General features: G+C 42.8%; 2 protein-coding genes across 3 annotated transcripts in view; one reads left to right on the top strand and one right to left on the bottom strand.

The window, feature by feature from the left end:
- The first annotated feature begins 481 nt into the window (after positions 1-481).
- On the top strand, positions 482-6,043 carry LOC139550855 (DET1- and DDB1-associated protein 1-like). Its single transcript, XM_071362069.1, has 5 exons — positions 482-1,110; positions 1,506-1,586; positions 1,825-1,876; positions 3,828-3,889; positions 4,014-6,043. The coding sequence occupies exons 1-5, from the start codon at positions 1,102-1,104 to the stop codon at positions 4,116-4,118; spliced, it is 309 nt and encodes a 102-aa protein (XP_071218170.1). The 5' UTR covers positions 482-1,101; the 3' UTR covers positions 4,119-6,043.
- Positions 2,525-18,673, bottom strand: part of LOC139550853 (anoctamin-8-like) — a 41,092-nt gene continuing 24,943 nt past the window's right edge. Inside the window, exons 13-17 of one of the 2 annotated variants that reach the window (XM_071362068.1) lie at positions 18,026-18,667; positions 17,605-17,796; positions 13,307-13,438; positions 12,415-12,525; positions 2,525-2,904 (exon numbers count right to left, since the gene is read on the bottom strand). In XM_071362068.1, the coding sequence (XP_071218169.1) occupies positions 2,845-2,904; positions 12,415-12,525; positions 13,307-13,438; positions 17,605-17,796; positions 18,026-18,667 (1,137 nt within the window). In that variant the 3' untranslated portion in view covers positions 2,525-2,844. Of the gene's footprint in view, positions 2,905-9,240; positions 9,932-12,414; positions 12,526-13,306; positions 13,439-17,604; positions 17,797-18,025; positions 18,668-18,673 lie in introns of those variants that run through there. The other variant, XM_071362066.1, reaches the window with a different exon arrangement.

The following is an 18,673-nucleotide window of genomic DNA, read 5'->3' as shown; positions in this document are numbered from 1 at the left end:
AAGCAACTGTGACAAAAGTAGGTTTACTTATGCACCTGTCAACATGCAGAGTGCGGTTGAACTAGTTCCTGAATTTGAATATTGGACTTTTAATATGCAAGTGCTGGGATATAAGCATCTGTGCTGCTTGTGTAAGCTATTTAGTTGCTGCGAAAATAAATACATCTTCGGACCTTCATACCATGCTGATACACAGTTGTCATTCAAGTTTGTGTCTTGCTCAAATAAAAGTACTGTGTTTCAGGGGGGGTGGGGGGGTAAGCATTTTTATTAGCATGGATGAGTGTTGTTGATGGAAGATCAGAAAACCATGGTTAACATATTTTATATCTCAATGTCTGTGTTAATATCTCCTTGTGAGAATAATTTCACAAACTTTGATAATGAATAACAATGAATTTGTATGCCATGGCTAGCTACTGCTTATCACTGCCTCTTCGCCATCAAATCACTTGACGGGATCTGAAGCCCCTCTTCCTATTGGCGGGCTAGTTTCTCGTGTAAAAACTAGTGACCCATTGAGCATTGTCCTTTTACGACCGTCCGTCCTCTCCTGCAGCCAATGGAGCACCAGGCAAGAAGAAGAGGAACGCCCATACACGGACTAGCAACAAATATGGAGTATATGGAATTGTTATGCTAACTTGCGTGCTAGCTAGCCATCAAGTATGCTTGATTATTCGATTCAACATAGTTTGATTATCTCAAACCGAATTTCACAAAAAAAACATCTCATGATTTGATTGTGTCATAGTCTACGAGAACTTGTAAACAACCAGCGGTTTCTTAGCTACGACAAAACACTGTAGTAGCAAGCTAGCTAACGTTAGTGAGTTGCTAGATAGATATAACGGGTTGTCTAGTTAGCAAACTGGTGTTCTTGTTAGCTTATAGAATACTTGTAAATTACTAGGAATTGATGCACACATTCCTTGTACTTTGTGCAATCTTGAATATTTCAGATAGCCAACGCTGTACAGCGTATTTAGCTTTAATTAAGCTAGCAAGCTACGCATGTTCGTGTTACTGTAGCTAACATTTTCCACGCGCATCAGCTAACGCATCATATTTTAGTTTGTCTTTCTGTGGTAGAAAGCCACCATGGATAAGGTAACGTCTTTTTCTTTTATGTAGCTTTCAAGTTAAAAATATTGTGTTTACAGTTGAAGGCTAGCTAACTAAGTTACCCTGTTTTGACTATGAACTAGTTCAATTTTGGCCCTGTGTTTACTTGTTCGTCATCAAGCTGGTTTAGAATATGACAGCTAGAAAAAATAAAGTTTAATAATATATGTTTAACGTTATGTTGTCCCTCGATAGCTACTTATCTAATGTATTATCTAGTTAGCTAGGCCAATGTCATTTGGGTAGGTACCCCAATTGTTCAGTTGGCTACCCAGGAAGATATTTCCCAATCCCAATGTTCAGAATTAAGTATCCTAAAAAGCTAGAGTAACGTTTGTCAGCTAGGTTCATTTCTCACATTTGCATTCTTTCCTAAACAGGCAGAGTTTTTAAAAGGACTACCTGTCTACAACAAAAGCAATTTCAGCAGATTTCATGCAGACTCTGTCTGCAAAGCGTCAGTAAGTGTCTTCCTGCCCTTAGTTCTGTATGTCAAAGCAATTCCAAATTAATGTGATTGTTTTTGCGTTGTCACCTGAGAGCACAAATTGCTAATGGACAAAATAGATATTGAATTTAGTGCCAACCAATGCATATTGTAATTGGTCTTTATATTTCTCACCTGTTGTTTGGGTTAGTCAGTTAGTGGACACATACTTGATTTAGACTCTTTCTCACCTATTTCTGTATGTCTTTCAGAACCGGAGGCCCTCTGTGTATCTCCCAACTCGGGAGTATCCATCAGAACAGAGTGAGTGTCCCATCAGATTCAAATGATACTGTTCTCACAGTATATGCGTGCTAGTGTGTACTTCAAATCTGAATGTTGTGTAGTTTGACTGATAAAGGTTACACATTATTGATTAGCCTTTAGACCCAACGTTGAATTGTATTGGATTCAATAGAAGGATAGTTTAACTTTACTGGTTGTCCATGTGGTTGGTCCTTTTGCAGGTAGGAATGTGAGACAATATATCCACAGGAAAGTATAATTACATCAACTTTTCAAAGCGCTGGCAGTGTGTTCAGATTTCGATCACCTGAAGCATGCGCAGAACCATGTATACACGTGCACGAGCTCGGGAAGTATGCATGTGTCTCGTGCATGTATTTTTATCACCTGAAACGCATGCTTCAGGTGATAGTAATCTGAACGCATTACCAACGGTTGAAAAGTTGATGTAATTATACTTTCCTGTTGATATATTGTCTCACATTCCTACCTGCAAAAGGACCAACCACATGGACAACCAGTAAAGTAAGTTAACTTATTTTATTCAACATTCTGTCTTGTAGAGGATACTTTCCTCATCCAAATGCTCATTGATATACAGTACCGGTCAAAAGTTTGGACACACCTACTCATTCAAGGGTTTTTCTTTTTTTACTATTTTCTTCATTGTAGAATAATAGTGAAGACATCACAACTATGAAATAACACACATGGAATCATGTAGTAACCAAAACAGTGTTAAACAAATCAAAATATATTTGAGATTCTTCAAAGTAGCCACCCTTTGCCTTGATGACAGCATTGCATACTCTTGGCATTCTCTCAACCGGCTTCACCTGGAATGCTTTTTCAACAGTCTTGAAGGAGTTCCCACATATGCTGAGCGCTTGTTGGCTGCTTTTCCTTCATTCCAAAGTCCAACTCATCCCAAACCATCTCAATTGGGTTGAGGTTGGGTGATTGTGGAGGACAGGTCATCTGATGCATCACGCCTCCTTGGTCAAATAGCCCTTACACAGCCTGGAGGTGTGTTTTGGGTCATTGTCCTGTTGAAAAACAAATGATAGTCACATTAAGCGCAAACGAAATGGGATGGCGTATCACTGAAGAATGCTGTGGTAGCCATGCTGGTTAAGTGTGCCTTGAATTTTAAATCAATCACAGACAGTGTCACCAGCAAAGCACCATCACACCTCCTCCATCTCTTCCTATCTTGGCATTTTCTGAATTGACTGACCTTCATGTCTTAAAGTAATGATGGGTTTCTCTTTGCTTATTTGAGCTGTTCTTGCCATAATATGAACTTGATCTTTTACCAAGTAGGGCTCTCTTCTGTATACCACCCATACCTTGTCACAACACAACTGATTGGCTCAAACTCATTAAGAAGGAAAGAAATTCCACAAATTAACTTTTAACAATGTACACCTGTTAATTGAAATGCATTCCAGGGGACTACCTAATAAAGCTGGTTGAGAGAATACCAAGAGTGTGCAAAGCTTTCAACAAGGCAAAGGGTGGCTATTTTGAAGAATGTCAAATATAAAATAGATTTAGATTTGTTTAACAGTTTTTTTTTTTTTGTTACTACATGATGCCATACATGTTATTTCATAGTTTTGATGTCTTCATTATTATTCTAAAATGTAGAAAATAGTCAAAATTAAGAAAAACCATAGAATGAGTAGGTGTGTCCAAACTTTTGACTGGTACTGTAATTGAAATGTCCATCTGTTTAATGCGTGCCATACAAATTCTGAACATCAGCAGATAAAACGGCTTTATGCATATATTCCAATTCCGGTATACAAGTGTGTTATTTGCTGACCTAGCAAAGTTTATTACAGTATAGAAAATAGTAAAAATAAAGAAAAACCCTTTGAATGAGTAGGTGTGTCAACTTTCGACTGGTACTGTACATTCTCTTGTGATTTATATTGTTTTTTGATCTGATATTTCTTCTTCTAAGTCATTGTCACAGAGAAGACAAATATCCTACTGAGATATCTTCACCAACAGTGGGACAAAAAGGTAAAATATTGGGGAAGTTGATACCTTCCTAAGGCATTGTTTCTTCACATGATATAGACACTGTATTGCGGTTTACTGTAGGTGAGCTAGTTTTCCAACCCCTCTCTGTATTTTGTCTCGACAGAATGCGGCCAAAAAGCGGGAGCAGGAGCAGGCTGAGGGGGAGAACACTGCACCCCCGCGGAAAATTGCCAGAACCGACAGTCGGGAATTAAATGAGGACTCATAGAGTGCTGTACACACACAGAACTACAGATAAAGAAGCACACAGGCAAAGTTGCATTTGACAGACAGGACATACCACTTCCTACATCGTACAACATGATCTTGGGATGTTGACAGTTTTGTCTTTGTATTTTATTTACATTAGCATTCTTTTCTTTTCCCTTAACTGTCCTTTTTATAAGTCTTCGATTGGCACATAGCTGAAAAGCTCTGTCTTCATAACAATAACATTACCTCCTCCACCCTAGGACTCATATTGAATTGTTGCTTGACCATGTTTTTACGTGAGGAGCATTTTCAGTGCCCTTGTTGGCTTTCATTAGTTTACTTGTACTATATGTGTATTTTGAACTGCATGTTTTAAAGTCATGTCCATTTAATCAATTAAGTTCTATGCTATTTATGTACATCCTTCTGGGCTTGGAGTAAATAGAATATTGTCCCCACAGCCTCTTATTTTAGTTTGAGATAAATGCGATGACGGAGGTATACCATAACACTGAAGGATGCTTGTGAGATCCCCAACAATTATTACAGTTACTGAAAAGGGAAGACTGTGTATAGACTTCAGATTGAATTAGTCTCAGGTTGTTGTGGGGAATGCTGCCTCAGAAGGCTGCATTCCTGAAAGTGTTGACGTCACCTAGTTTGAGTGATTTAATTGCCTTAATGGAAATGTTTCTTGATCAGTTAAGGATCCTCCCTCTGTTTACATTGTGACGACAGTGGAGGAAATGCACACGCTGTTGAGTTAAGGAGGGGATTAGTGGTGTGAATATGGAGAATGCTCCCACAGGCTCATATTGGGGCAAACCCTTCTACAGTATAAAAAACAGACCAATTTTGCAGCAATACATAACACACAATGCTCGATGTTTGTCAATGTGCATAAACGTTGTTTCCCCGTAGACGTGCTACAATCTACCACTAGCAGCTAGATTGTCATCACATCTAGAAAAGTTATCTTGATGCAGATAAGTGTCTGGATAGTATAGGGAAGTGGACTTACCTGACTCTTAACATGGCATGGCTCCACAAGTAAAAGCATAGCTGCTGAGTTGCAACTTAGGTCAATCGATCTGTGTGAACCTATAGGATATGCCTTGCTAAAAGGACTTAAGTCAATATGTGGGGTAAATGTGCCATTCAGGTGTATAGAATCTTGTCTCAAAAGTAACCAGCTGATGTTAAACTGTTAATGTGGGGCATAGTTTGACCAATGTAAATACTAAAATGGGGCGTATTGTTCCGGATATGCTCTCTATATCCCTCTGTTGCTATTTACAATGATCTGATAGTGTAGTTGTGAATCCTGTCCAAAACTATGGGCTGTGTATACATGGTTTGTTACCTTAGACCATTATCAGGTAATAGTTCAAGGACTCGCAGTGTCCAGAACCTTTAGATCATTAGATAATCATATCTTACCTGAAACAGTCACACTTAATTGTTGTTTGAAAGCATGTACAGTATAAACTCTGCAGGACATATGTTTTAGGTGGCGTCAGCTCATCTTGTTTGAGGTGATCTTGAGGCTGGCTGACGATCAGCTACCATTATGTTCCTTGGTGATGCTAGCTGTCTACATGTGTTAATGTTGAGAATTATTTTGTTGATAAAGTAAGTTAACCTTAATAGACATTGTGTGCTGTGATTTAAACTGTGTGAATGTGGGGCTTGGCACATTCACACAGTTTAAATCGCAGCACACAATGTCTATTAAGGTCATCACGCTGTTTACTATTGAGAATTGAACGAAGGAGTCCTTCATTTTACTTTATTTAAAAAAAAACACATTCTCAACATTAACACGTAGGCAGCTCGCATCACCAAGGAACAGAATGGTAACTGATCGTCAGCTAGACTGAATTCATATGGAAATGACCCTCTGAAAAGATGTTCTCAATAAAGTTACCTGGCTATTGTGTTGATTTGCTTATGAATGTTTGTTTCTACTGAGCATCCGTGAGGTATGTTTTTTTTTCTCATGTTGGAATTCACTGAAACATATTTCTTATAAACATAAAGGTAGCTAGTCAAGAATGTAACTACACACGGTAGGAATAGGCAGGCTACATGATAAAGAAGTCGCCATGCTAGCTCATGTTATAGTTATATGTGCGAATCCGCTCCTACCTGGAGGGGATATACCTGAAGGGGAGCCTGCTTCTTATTAGTCGCCACACACCTGTCAACTAATCAACCAGATCACCAACTCCTGAAAGGGGTGGGGCTAGCCCTTTAAATACCCCGTCTGCAGTGGTTACCGTAAGTCCTCTCAACCAAACAGCACGGACCACTAGAGAGGAGTTATTGACTACAGTACCAGGTCGCTACATCTATCAAATCATCATCTGTTACACCGTCTGAAGCCCTTGTAACAGGATTGCTTCCGTCTCTCTCCTTGCCCCAACTTGGGCCTGAACCAAGGACCCTCTGCACACATCGACAACAGTCACCATCGAAGCATCGTTACCTATCACTTCACAAAATCTGCAGCCCTTGCAGAGCAAGAGAAACAACTAGGCCTACTTCAAGGTCTCTGAGTGAGAGACGTCACCCGATTGAAACGCTACTAGCGCGCACTGCTAACTAGCTAGCCATTTCACACTGGTTACACCTACAAAGACACAATCTATTCAATAAAAGGTCAACAGGCTACCCTATCCATGTGTTCTTGCAGACATATCCATTGCGTTGCCTCCTACCCAGACTTTAAGCTACACTACATGACCAAAAGTATGTGGACACCTGCTCATCTAAAATCTCATTCCAAAATCTTGGGCATTAATATGGAGTTGGTACCCCTTTGCTGCTATAACAGCCTCCACTCTTCTGGGAAGGCTTTCGGCTAAATGTTGGAACATTGCTGCGGGGACTTGCTTCCATTCAGCCACAAGCGCATTAGTGAGGTCGGGCACTGATGTTGGGCGATTAGGCCTGGCTCGCAGTTGGTGTTCCAATTCATCCCAGAGGTGTTCGATGTGGTTGAGGTCAGGGCTCTGTGCAGGCCAGTCAAGTTGTTACACACCGCTCTAAACAAACAATTTCTGTATGGACCTCGCTTTGTGCACGGGGCATTGTCATGCTGAAACAGGAAAGGTCATTCCCCAAACTGTTGCCACAATGGCGGTGAGTTTTACACCACTCAAACCGACGCATGGCATTGCGCATGGTGATCTTAGACTTGTGGTCCCGACTAACTGTTATAGTGCTGATGTTGCTTACAGAGGCAGTTTGGAACTCGGTAGTTAGTGTTGCAACCAAGGACAGATGATTTTTATGCACTAAGCGCTTCAGCACTCAGCGGTCCCATTCTGTGAGCTTGTGTGGCCTACCACTTCGCAGCTGAGCTTTTGTTGCTCCTAGATGTTTCCACTTGTTGCACTTCACAGTTCCACAATAAAAGCACGTACAGTTGACCGGGGCAGCTTTAGCAGGGCAGAAATTTGATAAACTGACTAGTTGGAAAGGTGGCATCCTGTGATAGTGCTCTTCAGTAAGGCCATTTTACTGCCAATGTTTGTCAATGGAGATTGCATGGCTGTGTCCACATACTTTTGTATATATATAGTGTATTCTATTTTATATCATAGTTATCATCCTTGCTGTGGTAGAATGTGTTCAAAAAGTGATGCATTACATTTCCTCTGGTCTCATGAAGTTTATTGGAGTGTGTTTTGCATCGAGGTACATTCACTATTTCATGTAATAAAATAATTAATAGAAAAACAAAGTTAAGAAAAATAGAATATCTGTCAGTCACAGTGAATGTTGTACTCATTCTGTACTATTGCAGGAATATAAGATGTCTTTGGCTTATAAGGTGCTGAATAAGACATTTATTTCAGGCATGCAGATGTTTCGCCATGCTTTTTACACATCAAATCTGATGAATGGAAAGACAAAATATGGGATGGAATAAACTGCCATCCAGATCTTACAGAATTGCTTCATGATGATCAGAACCACAAGTCATGCAGTCTTATAACTGCATTTAGTTATGGTACTACGGCGGGCCTCATTCAAGGGGGTAAACTGTTACAATTTGTACATAGTATCCTTTAGGGCAGGGGTGTCAAAGTCAAATGGACGGAGGGCCAAATAAAAAATTTAGCTACAAGCCGAGGGCCGGACTGTTCGAATGTTCATTGAAAAATTTTTAAATGACGCATATAGTCTAGTGAACCTAATTGAACCTACTGAAAACCTAACAAATATATTCCAATATGATCAGATAAATAAAGCAATATTTTCTTATGGCTCTGTCAGTAATCTTTAATTTTCAACAGACACAAAAGACAAATTTCCTTTATATAAAAATCCCCATAACATGAACATTAAATGAAAGAAACCGGTATTCAAGGCACCTTTCCCTGGCTTAGCCATCGCACCTCTGTGTGATAAGGCAAATCACCATGCTCCGTTTCTAACTCCGTCAGAAATGCCTTGAACTGGCGGTGATTCAAACCTTTGGCTCTGATAAAGTTAACTGTGCGCGTGATGATGCTCATTACATGCTCCATTTTCAAGGCTTTACCGCACAACGCTTCCTGGTGTATGATACAATGATAAGCTGTCAGCTCACCTGTCGCGTTTTCCTCTTGCATCTTTTCCCGTATCTTCGCCACCAGTCCGCTCCTGTGTCCACACATCGCAGGTGCTCCGTCGGTTGTCAAACCCACGAGTTTTTCCCAAGGCAGCTCCATCTCATTTACACAGCAGCCTACTGCTCGGTGCGTCACCGTTGCATTGTGGGAAATGTAGTATTGGTGCGTGTAAAAGATCTGCGGGCTGCCGGCTTGCTGCGGTCTGCGGGCCGGTTCTAATAATAAATCAAGATCATCCCAGGGGCCGTAAAAAACCTTCTCGCGGGCCGGATGTGGCCCGCGGGCCTTGACTCTGACATATATGCTTTAGGGTGTCAGTATATAGAACAGATATAGCCTATATTTACTGTCATATCATTTGGATGGTGGAGAATGAACCCAAAACCTGACCTTACATTCTGACCTTACATTACATCTTAGCTTATTTAGTTTATTCAGTATGACCTAAACCATGTTGACATGTTAACAAGAATAACAAGTCATTGTTCTCTGCATCCCTTTCTTACATTTTACATATTGCCATGATGATTGACTAACACTTGGAGCCAGAAGTGTCAGTATCGTTAGATTGTCTTGCTTCTCCCCTCTCGCTCTCAGATGAGGGTAACAACTCGCCTGAGGGAGTTGTATTCAGGTCCTGCCTGGTGGGCTGACTGTTAGGAGTCGTTTGAGGGATAGCATCGCCTGGTTTGGAGGGCTGAGGCCCGTTCGCACACACCACTGCCCCCTCTGATCTGCTAAAGCTGAATAGCTTCCCTGGGCTGAAGGTCCTGTTGGGGGACTGGGACCTCTCCTGGTTCACGGACGCAGCCGTCACCACGGTCCCCGGTATTGGTGTTACCGACAACAGCTCCTTCTTCAACTCCGGAGACTTCCGGAACTTGAAGCTGAGGAAGCCTGCTAGTTTGGCTTCTCCCCCGGTTGGGGACTGAGGGGAGAGGGCCGTGCCCGAGGAGAACTTCCCCTGCTGGGGGAAGATCTGCTTGAGCTTCATCACATTGCTGTTACCTAGCAGAGAGCTGGGTCTCTTGGGCTTGTCCACAGGCTTCCACTGGGTCTTGTCATGGTGGTGCTGGTTGTCAGCCTTGTGGTACTCGCTTTCCTGCTGGGCCTCGGCCTGGAGCTCCACCTGACGCTGCAGCTCCTCCTCCTCAAGCTGCCTCCTCAGCTGCTGCTGGGAGTGCTGCTGGGCCTGACGTTCGTGCTTCTGCATATGAACAAGGTAATACTGTATGTATAATATGTGGCAGAAAGAAAGCAGACTTGGCAGGCAACACTATCTGTAACCACGTTTCCATCCACAGTTTTTATGCGTGTAAAGTCATATATCATATTATATTATATCATAAGTTTCAGTGTAATTTTCTAAATGCCGACAGATCATTTGTTCATTCGACATGATGGGTTCTTTTTGTGTCGGTAAAATGTATTATGTGGGAAATGGTGGTGGAAATGCCTTTATATACGCAAATATTGATATAATAACCATCACATCATCGTCAATTTGGAGACACCCGATGATATGGTATGTGGTCCTCCCACTACGACTCGGGAAACAGTTTATTAGGCTACACTACAGTTTGTTAGGTCGGCACTACTCGCTGCCATTTCCGACTCACTCTTCCACGCCGAAACTCCAGCCATGTCTTCCTTCAAAAACACAACAGCCCAAGAAAGTCTTCTTCTTAGGCCTTGGATATCAATCACCGTTTAGTCCACTTTTATCCATGGATTAGCAACATTTTACTCCTCATTCTGAACAAGTCATATGACATTACCTGCATGCACTTCCGTCTGCTCTGGACTTTACATCGAGAGCCATGATTTCCTCTCGACGTCTTTCCTACTTCAAACTTTGTATTTCGGCGGGTTTTTGGACAAACGTCAGTGGTGCGTGAAAACATCACCATAACATGCTGACCACACCACTCTCATTACGTGTCCGAGCACTGCAAAATAAATGTACACAATACATGTTATTCAATAATTTCATCCAAACTGCTCGCGAGCGTCTGCATAGCCAGGCGCTAAAATATAATTTTGTTCTATTTTTGACGCTTGACGCGCTGCAAGTCCCACCTCTACCAACTCCTCATTGGTTTTAAGAGCATTTAACCACGTGGGTGATTGAAAGCTGAACTGAGGTCCATACTCTAGTCCAGTTGGTGGTTGCAATGCACCTTAAAGTTGGTTGCCAACCTCCATATAAAGTCCAAAGAAGAAGAAGAAGCCTGAAGGAGGAGAGATTACTAGAAACAAACTCAGTTTACCATTTTATCTATGGATTAATTGTCAGGGCAGAGGACCTTGTGCATTTCAGGTAAAATAACACCCCAATGTTTATATCCCAGGACAAATTAGCTAGCAACAGTAAGCTAGCTAGCTAAATTGCCATTAATATTTAATGCTTTTTGACCTGTCCCCAAATTAATGTAGTTGGTTCAGAGTTCGGTTTGATATTTCAACCAGCATGTCCTGATCGCGTCTGGTGTAGGTGGACAAAATCAACATGTGCGCGAGCGAACTGAGGTGCAGTTAATTGACGATTTCTGAGGCTGGTTACTCTAATGAACTTAACCTCTGCAGCAGAGGTAACTCTGGGTCTTCCTTTCCTGTGGCGTTCCTCATGAGAGCCAGTTTAATCATAGCGCTTGATCGTTTTTGCGACTGCACTTGAAGAAACTTTAAAAGTTCTTGACATTTTCTGGATTGACTGACCTTCATGTCTTAAAGTAATGATGGACTGTTGTTTCTCTTGGCTTATTTGACCTGTTCTTGCCATAATATGGACTTGGTCTTTTATTAAATAGGGCTATCTTCTGTATACCAACCCTACCTTGTCACAACAAAACTGATTGCCTCAAACGCATTAAGGAAAATAAATTCCACAAATTAACTTTTAACAAGGTACACCTGTTAATTGAAATGCATTCCAGGTGACTACCTCATGAAGCTGGTTGAGAGAATGCCAAGAGTGTGCAAAGTTGTCATCAAGACAAGGGTGGCTACTTTGAAGAATCTCAAATATATTTTTTGGTTACTACATGATTCCATATGTGTTATTTCATAGTTTTGATGTCTTCACTATTATTCTACAATGTAGAAAATTGTAAAAATAAAGAAAAACCCTGGAATGAGTAGGAGTGTCAACTTTTGACTGGTACTGTAAACTTACGCGAAAAAGTACATTTTGTGTGCACTATATCATCACGCACTGTTTTTTTTATCCGCAACAAGTCTTTTTGGTGGAAACATTCCACTGGTGGGGAAATTTGCATATTTTCTTTTTTGCAGATTCTAGAATATTCGCATGCAAATCTGTCACCAATTGGATGGAAACCTAGATTGCGACCAACTTTGGTTTGTTTCATGACTGTGTAAAGTTAGATGCCATATGCATACAGCTTTCATGACTGTATGAAATAAGTTATGTAATGACATTATGACAGGATTATGTTATTATGAAGGCCAACGTTACCAGAGGGTTCAAATGAAGTGTCATACATACTGGTGTCAGTACAAAAATATGCCCTACAGTGGCTATATGTATCAGAAAATGCAAAGAAAATCCACCAAAAGGACACAAACTTGGAGGATGATAGTGATAGACAAGGGTGAGATGTGAAGTACATTATATAACAGCTTGCTCTGTGGATTTAGCCAAAAGTGTTTAGAGCTATACAACTGTACCTTGAAAGCCTCCCTTCGACGGTACTCTAGTTTGGCCATCTGGTCTGCGACCCATCCAGGTATATCAGGGATGGCCACATGGATGACGTATTTGAGGAGGATGGCAAAATGCTGTATATCCCAAAACAAGAAAGGAAACAAACACTGACATGAGAACACAGAAAAGTATAGATAGCTGGTATCAAATCCTAGATGCCATTGCCTGCCGTTGTGCCCTTGAGCACGGCACTTAAACCTCCCCACAACTGCTCTGCGGGCATCCAATGTGGCAGCCCCCTGCTCCAACCTCTCCAACCTATATATGTATGTGTGTCTTACGGAGGGTTTGGGATAAAGCGGAAGTCAAATTTCGGTTAGACCTTCTGTACAATTGATGAATAATGTGATCTTAACCTATACCAGAGTGGATAGAGTATGTGTGATGTTGCAATGCTGTGTGTGGTGTGTAGAGGGAGCTGCTTGCTCTTCTCAAGCCGGGCTAGATCAGCCAGGAAAGCATGACTCTTACTCTCAGGGTCGTGGGTTTGAGCCGCACATTGGGCACATGCATTTAAGCAATAGTTTTTCTCAATTACCTGTCCTTTCCTTTTTATTTTTGAAGACAGCACAATGTGGATCTAACTTCTTGTACAATGCTGCAATTGATATTCAAAACAAGATGTCATCTTTGAGTGAAGGCTATTCACTTGTGCTTAGACAACACCTCCTCCTTTTTTTGCTATGCTCCATTGTTTTATATTCTGTAATCTTTGTGGATTTATGTACAATGTCCTTGGTTTTGATAAAGGTAGTATTTAAAAAGTACCACAATTGCTACGATTGTTGTCTGTATTTGTGGCATCGATCTACTAGGTGTCACAGAGTGAAGACAAAATGGCCGGCTGCGTTTTACCTCCAGTACCACGATGGAGATGATGACCATCTCAGGGCTCAGCCAGGGGAAGAGACGCTGCAGCTGACCACACTGGCCAATCAGATAACAGTTCACCATAATGGCTATCAAGCCCATGGCCTCCATTGCTGTCTGCACACAGAGAGAGTGAAATCTCGGAGGGAAAATAACTTTATGAAATAAATAACTGTTAGCATGCTTTTTTGCAGAGATGCTTGAAATTCCTGATTCTAAAATGGTTCTCTGAGCTTAATTGCAGACGGGGTAAATATACACTGAGTGTACAAAACATTATGAACACCCGTTCTTTCCTAGATATAGACTGACCAGGTGAATCCAGATGAAAGCTATGATCCCTTATTCAAATCGAATAAAATGTTATTGGTCACATACACATGGTTAGCAGATGTTAATGCGAGTGTAGCGAAATGCTTGTGCTTCTAGTTCCCGACAGTGCAGTAATATCTAACAAGTGATCTAACAATTTCCCAACAATTACCTAATACACACAAATCGAAAGGGGTGAATGAGAATATGTACATATAAATATATGGATGAGCGATGGCCGAGCGGCATAGGCAAGGTGCAATAGATGGTATAAATACAGTATATACATTTGATATGAGTAATGTAAGATATGTAAACATTATTAAAGTGGCTTTATTTAAAGTGGAATTGTTTAAAGTGACTAGTGATCCATTTATTAAAGTGGCCAGTGATTGGGTCTCAATGTAGGCAGCAGCCTCTCTGAGATAGTGATTGCTGATTAGCAGTCTGATGGCCTTGAGATAGAAGTTGTTTTTAAGTCTCTCGGTCCCAGCTTTGATGCACCTGTACTGACCTCGCCTTCTGGATGGTAGCGGTGTGAACAGGCAGTTGCTCGGGTGGTTGTTGTCCTTGATTATCTTTTTGGCCTTCCTGCGACATCGGGTGCTGTAGGTGTCATGGAGGGCAGGTAGTTCACCCGGTGATGCGTTGTGCAAACCGCACCACCCTCTGGATAGCCTTGCGGTTGAGGGCGGTGTAGTTGCGTGATACAGCCCGACAGGATGCTCTCGATTGTGCATCTTTAAAAGTTTGTCAGGGTTTTGGGTGACAAGCCACATTTCTTCAGCCTCCTGAGGTTGAAGAGGTGCTGTTGCGCCTTCTTCACCACACTGTCTGTGTGGGTGGACCATTTCATTTTGTCTGTGATGTGTACGCCGAGGAACTAAAAACTTTCCACCTTCTCCACTGCTGTCCCTTCGATGTGGATAGGGGGGTGCTCCCTCTGCTGTTTCCTGAAGTCCACGATCATCTCCTTTGTTTTGCTGATGTTGAGTGAGAGGTTGTTTTCCTGACATCACATTCCGAGTGCCCTCACCTCCTCCCTGTAGGCTGTCGCATCATTGTTGGTAATCAAGCCCACTACTGTTGTGTCGTCTGCAAACTTGATGATTGTGTTGGAGGCGTGCATGGCCACGCAGTCGTGGGTGAACAGGGAGTACAGGAAGGGGCTGAGCATGCACCCTTGTGGGTCAGCGAAGTGGAGATGTTGTTTCCTACCTTCACCACTTGGGGGCGGCCCATCAGAAAGTCCAGGACCCAATTGCACAGGGCGGGGTTGAGACCCAGGGCCTTCAGTTTGATGATAAGCTTGGAGGGTACTATGGTGTTGAATGCTGAGCTGTAGTCAATGAACAGCATTCTTACATAGGTATTCCTTTTGTCCAGATGGGATAGGGCAGTGTGCAGTGTGATGGCGATTGCATTGTCTATGGACCTGTTGGGGCGGTATGCAAACTGAAGTGGGTCTAGAGTGGCCGGTAAGGTGGAGGTGATATGATCCTTGACTAGTCTCTCAAGCACTTCATGATGACAGAAGTGAGTGCTACGTGGCGGTAGTCATTTAGTTATCAGTTATCTTTGCCTTCTTTGGTACAGGAACAATGGTGGCCATCTTGAAGCATGTGGGAACAGCAGACTGGGATAGGGAGCGATTGAATATGTAAGGACAACACACAAGCCAGCTGTTCTGCACATGCTCTGAGGATGCAGCTAGGGATGCCGTCTGGGCCGTCAGCCTTGCGAGGGTTAACACGTTTAAATGTTTTACTCACGTCGGCCACGGAGAAGGAGAGGGGTGGGCGCAGTCCTTGTTAGTGGGCCGTGACGGTGGCACTGTATTATCCTCAAAGCTTGCAAAGAAGGTGTTTAGTTTGTCTGGAAGCATGACGTCGGTGTCAGTGATGTGGCTGGATTTATTTTTGTAGTCCGTGATTTCCTGTAGACCCTGTCACATACATCTTGTGTCTGAGCCGTTGAATTGCGACTCTACTTTGTCCCTGTACCGCATTTCGCTTGTTTGATTGCCTTGCGGAGGGAATAACTATACTGTTTATATTCAGCCATATTCCTAGACCTCTTTCCATTCTTAAATGCAGTGGTTTGCCGCCATCCATCCACGTTTTCTGGTTAGGGTAGGTTTTAATAGTCACAGTGGGTACAACATCTCCAATGCACTTCTTTATAAACTCACTCACAGAGTCAGCATATAGATTGATGTTGTTATCTGAGGTTGACCGGAACATATCCCAGACCGCGTGATCAAAACAATCTTGAAGCAAGGATTCCGATTGGTCAGACCCGCGTTGAATGTTTCTAGTCACTGGTTCATCCTGTTTGAGTTTCTGCTTATAAGACGGTAGGAGCAAGATGGCCTCGTGGTCGGATTTGCCGAAGGGAGGGCGGCGGAGGGCTTCGTATGCATCACAGAAGTTAGAGTAGGAGTGATCGAGTGTTTTACACCCACGCGTAGTGCACTTAATATGCTGATAGAATTTAGGTAGCCTTGTTCTCAAATTTGCTTTATTAAAATCCTCAGCTACAATAAATGCAGACTCAGGATATATGGTTCCAGTTTACATAGAGTCCAGTGAAGTTCCTTGAGGGCCGTCTTGGTGTCTGCTTGAGGGGGAATGTACACAGCTGTGACGATAACTGACGAGAATTATCTTGGGAGATAATATGGCCGGCATTTGATTGTAAGGAATTATAGGTCGGGTGAGCAGAAGGACTTGAGTTCCTGTATGTTGTTATGATTACACCATGAGTTAATCATGAAGCATACACCCCCGCCCTTTCTCTTCCCAGAGAGGAGTTTAACTCTGTTGGTGCGATGCTTAGAGAAGCCCGGTGGCTGAACCGATCCCGAGAGAGCCATGTTTCCATGAAACAGAGAATGTTACAATCTCTGATGTCTCTCTGGAAGGCAACCCTTGCTCGAATTTCATCTACCTTGTTGCCAAGAGACTGGACATTGGCGAGTAGTATACTCGGGAGCGGTGGGCGATGTGCACGTCTACGGAGCCTGACCAGGAGGCCGCTCCATCTGCCCCTTCTGCGGCGCCGTTGTTTTAGGTCAGCTTCTGGGATTAGGTCCATTGTCCTGGGTGGTTGTCCGAACAGAGGATCCGCTTCGGGAAAGTCGTATTCCTGGTCATAATGTTGGTAAGTTGACGTCGCTCTTATATGCAATAGTTCTTCCCGGCTGTATGTAGTAAGACTTAAGATTTCCTGGGGTAACAATGTAAGAAATAATACATTAAAAAAAAACGAAATACTGCATAGTTTCCTAAGGACTCGAAGCGAGGCGACCATCTCTGTCAGCGCCATCTTGTTTTTCAGTATATTCACATAATTTAGACATACAGTATATAGATTTACACTGAGTGTATTGATGCCACTTGTTAAATCCACTTCAATCAGTGTAGATGAAGGGGAGGAGACAACAGGTTAAAGAAGGATTTTTAAGCCTTGAGACAATTGAGACATGGATTGTGTATGTGGGCTATTCAGAGGGTGAAAGGCAACACAAAATGACAAAAAAGTGCCTTTGAACGGGGTACGGTAGTTGGTGCCAGGCACACATGTTTGTGTCAAGAACTGCAACGCTGCTGGATTTTTCACACTCAACAGTCCACCAGCCAACTTGACACAACTGTGGGAAGCATTGGAGTCAACATGGGCCAGCATCCCTGTGGAACGCTTTCGACACCTTGTAGAGTCCATGCCCAGATTAATTGAGGCTGTTCAATATTTGGAAGGTGTTCTTAATGTTTTGTGCGCTCAGTGTCTATATACTGTATGTCTAAATTATGTGAATATACTGTATGTCCTGGGTTATTCCAGGATAAACTCATATTGGAGAGTAGGAGTGCTGACCTAGGATGATTTTTGCCATTTAGATCATAATGAATAGGATTATATGAACAAGGGAAACATTTTGAATACGGGCCCAGATGTGAGCGACAAATGACCTGCCACTGTCCAATGCTCTCCACCCTCTGGCCAAAGGGCCTCTGCAGGCCTGTGCAGAGCTTCAAGGCATCACTCCGGATTTCGATTATGTTGTTGATGAGGGCCCACATAGCAGCCAGCGGGAAGGCAGAGGAGAAGAGCACCACGTAGCCAAACTGGATGAACATCTCCTGGTAGTCCTGCAGGGTGTCCTGTTGGCTCAGAGGTCAAAGGTTAGAGGCCAAAGTCACATAGTCACAAAGTCACATAGAATAGCATTTGTGTTTCAAATCACTTTTTACTTTAAATGTGAATGTACTACTGCATGTACCAGCTACTAACACTAGCCAGAAATACTGTCCAAGTCCATTAAACTAAACACATGTCCAATATAAACCGACGGTCAAGTTCATAACAACAGATCTGATGACTAAGACACACCTCATATGTCTGCATGCAGCTCTCAACCTCTGCTTGGCTGAGAATGACAGACTTGGGCTCATCAGGCGGGTCAATCCAGGACTTTGTCGCCTCTTTCTCTGGGATTGGACTCGTCCATCTCTGACATACTAGCGTGTCATAGCCATTTGGTGGGGAGACACTAGTCCCCTTGGTCTCAGAGGACTCATAGGTGACAATGTCAGTGGCTATCTCAAAGATGCTGGAAGGATCCATGCCCTCCTCCACCAACGTGGGACTGTCCTCTGGCTGGGTCGCCAAGGCAATGTCCCTGGCAACATCCACCTTCTCATTGAAGCTAATCTTCCGTTGCCTCAGTGTGTCATTTATGTCCCACTCTTCCTCTGTAAACCTATAGCCAGCTTTTAGATCTCCTCTCTTCTTCTGTTCTGTCTGTCCAGGAAGTGTGGCAGGGCCTTTGGGGCTTAGCAGGGACTGGATAGTCCATGAAGCCTGGGCCTTTCCTAGAACCAGGCGGCTGTACTTGAGCACTATGGCCTGGAGAATCTCCCACACGACCTTGGGGGTAAATACTCCTAGTTTGTGATGCTCGTACAGATAAGGCTGGAGCACCTCCTTGATGTTCTGGAGGAACTGGCGGAAGATCAGGAGAGTGGCTAGCGTCTGTGA

Source organism: Salvelinus alpinus, chromosome 23 (assembly GCF_045679555.1).
Source record: "Salvelinus alpinus chromosome 23, SLU_Salpinus.1, whole genome shotgun sequence".
Taxonomy (NCBI): domain Eukaryota; kingdom Metazoa; phylum Chordata; class Actinopteri; order Salmoniformes; family Salmonidae; genus Salvelinus; species Salvelinus alpinus.
Note: the sequence above shows the minus strand (reverse complement) of the source record. Positions and strands in the feature narration are given on the sequence as shown.

Coding starts and splice junctions, on each gene's coding strand:
- LOC139550855 (XM_071362069.1), top strand. Junction 1,587..1,824: donor ACTCTGTCTGCAAAGCGTCA/GTAAGTGTCTTC, acceptor TATGTCTTTCAG/AACCGGAGGCCCTCTGTGTA. Junction 3,890..4,013: donor ACCAACAGTGGGACAAAAAG/GTAAAATATTGG, acceptor TTGTCTCGACAG/AATGCGGCCAAAAAGCGGGA.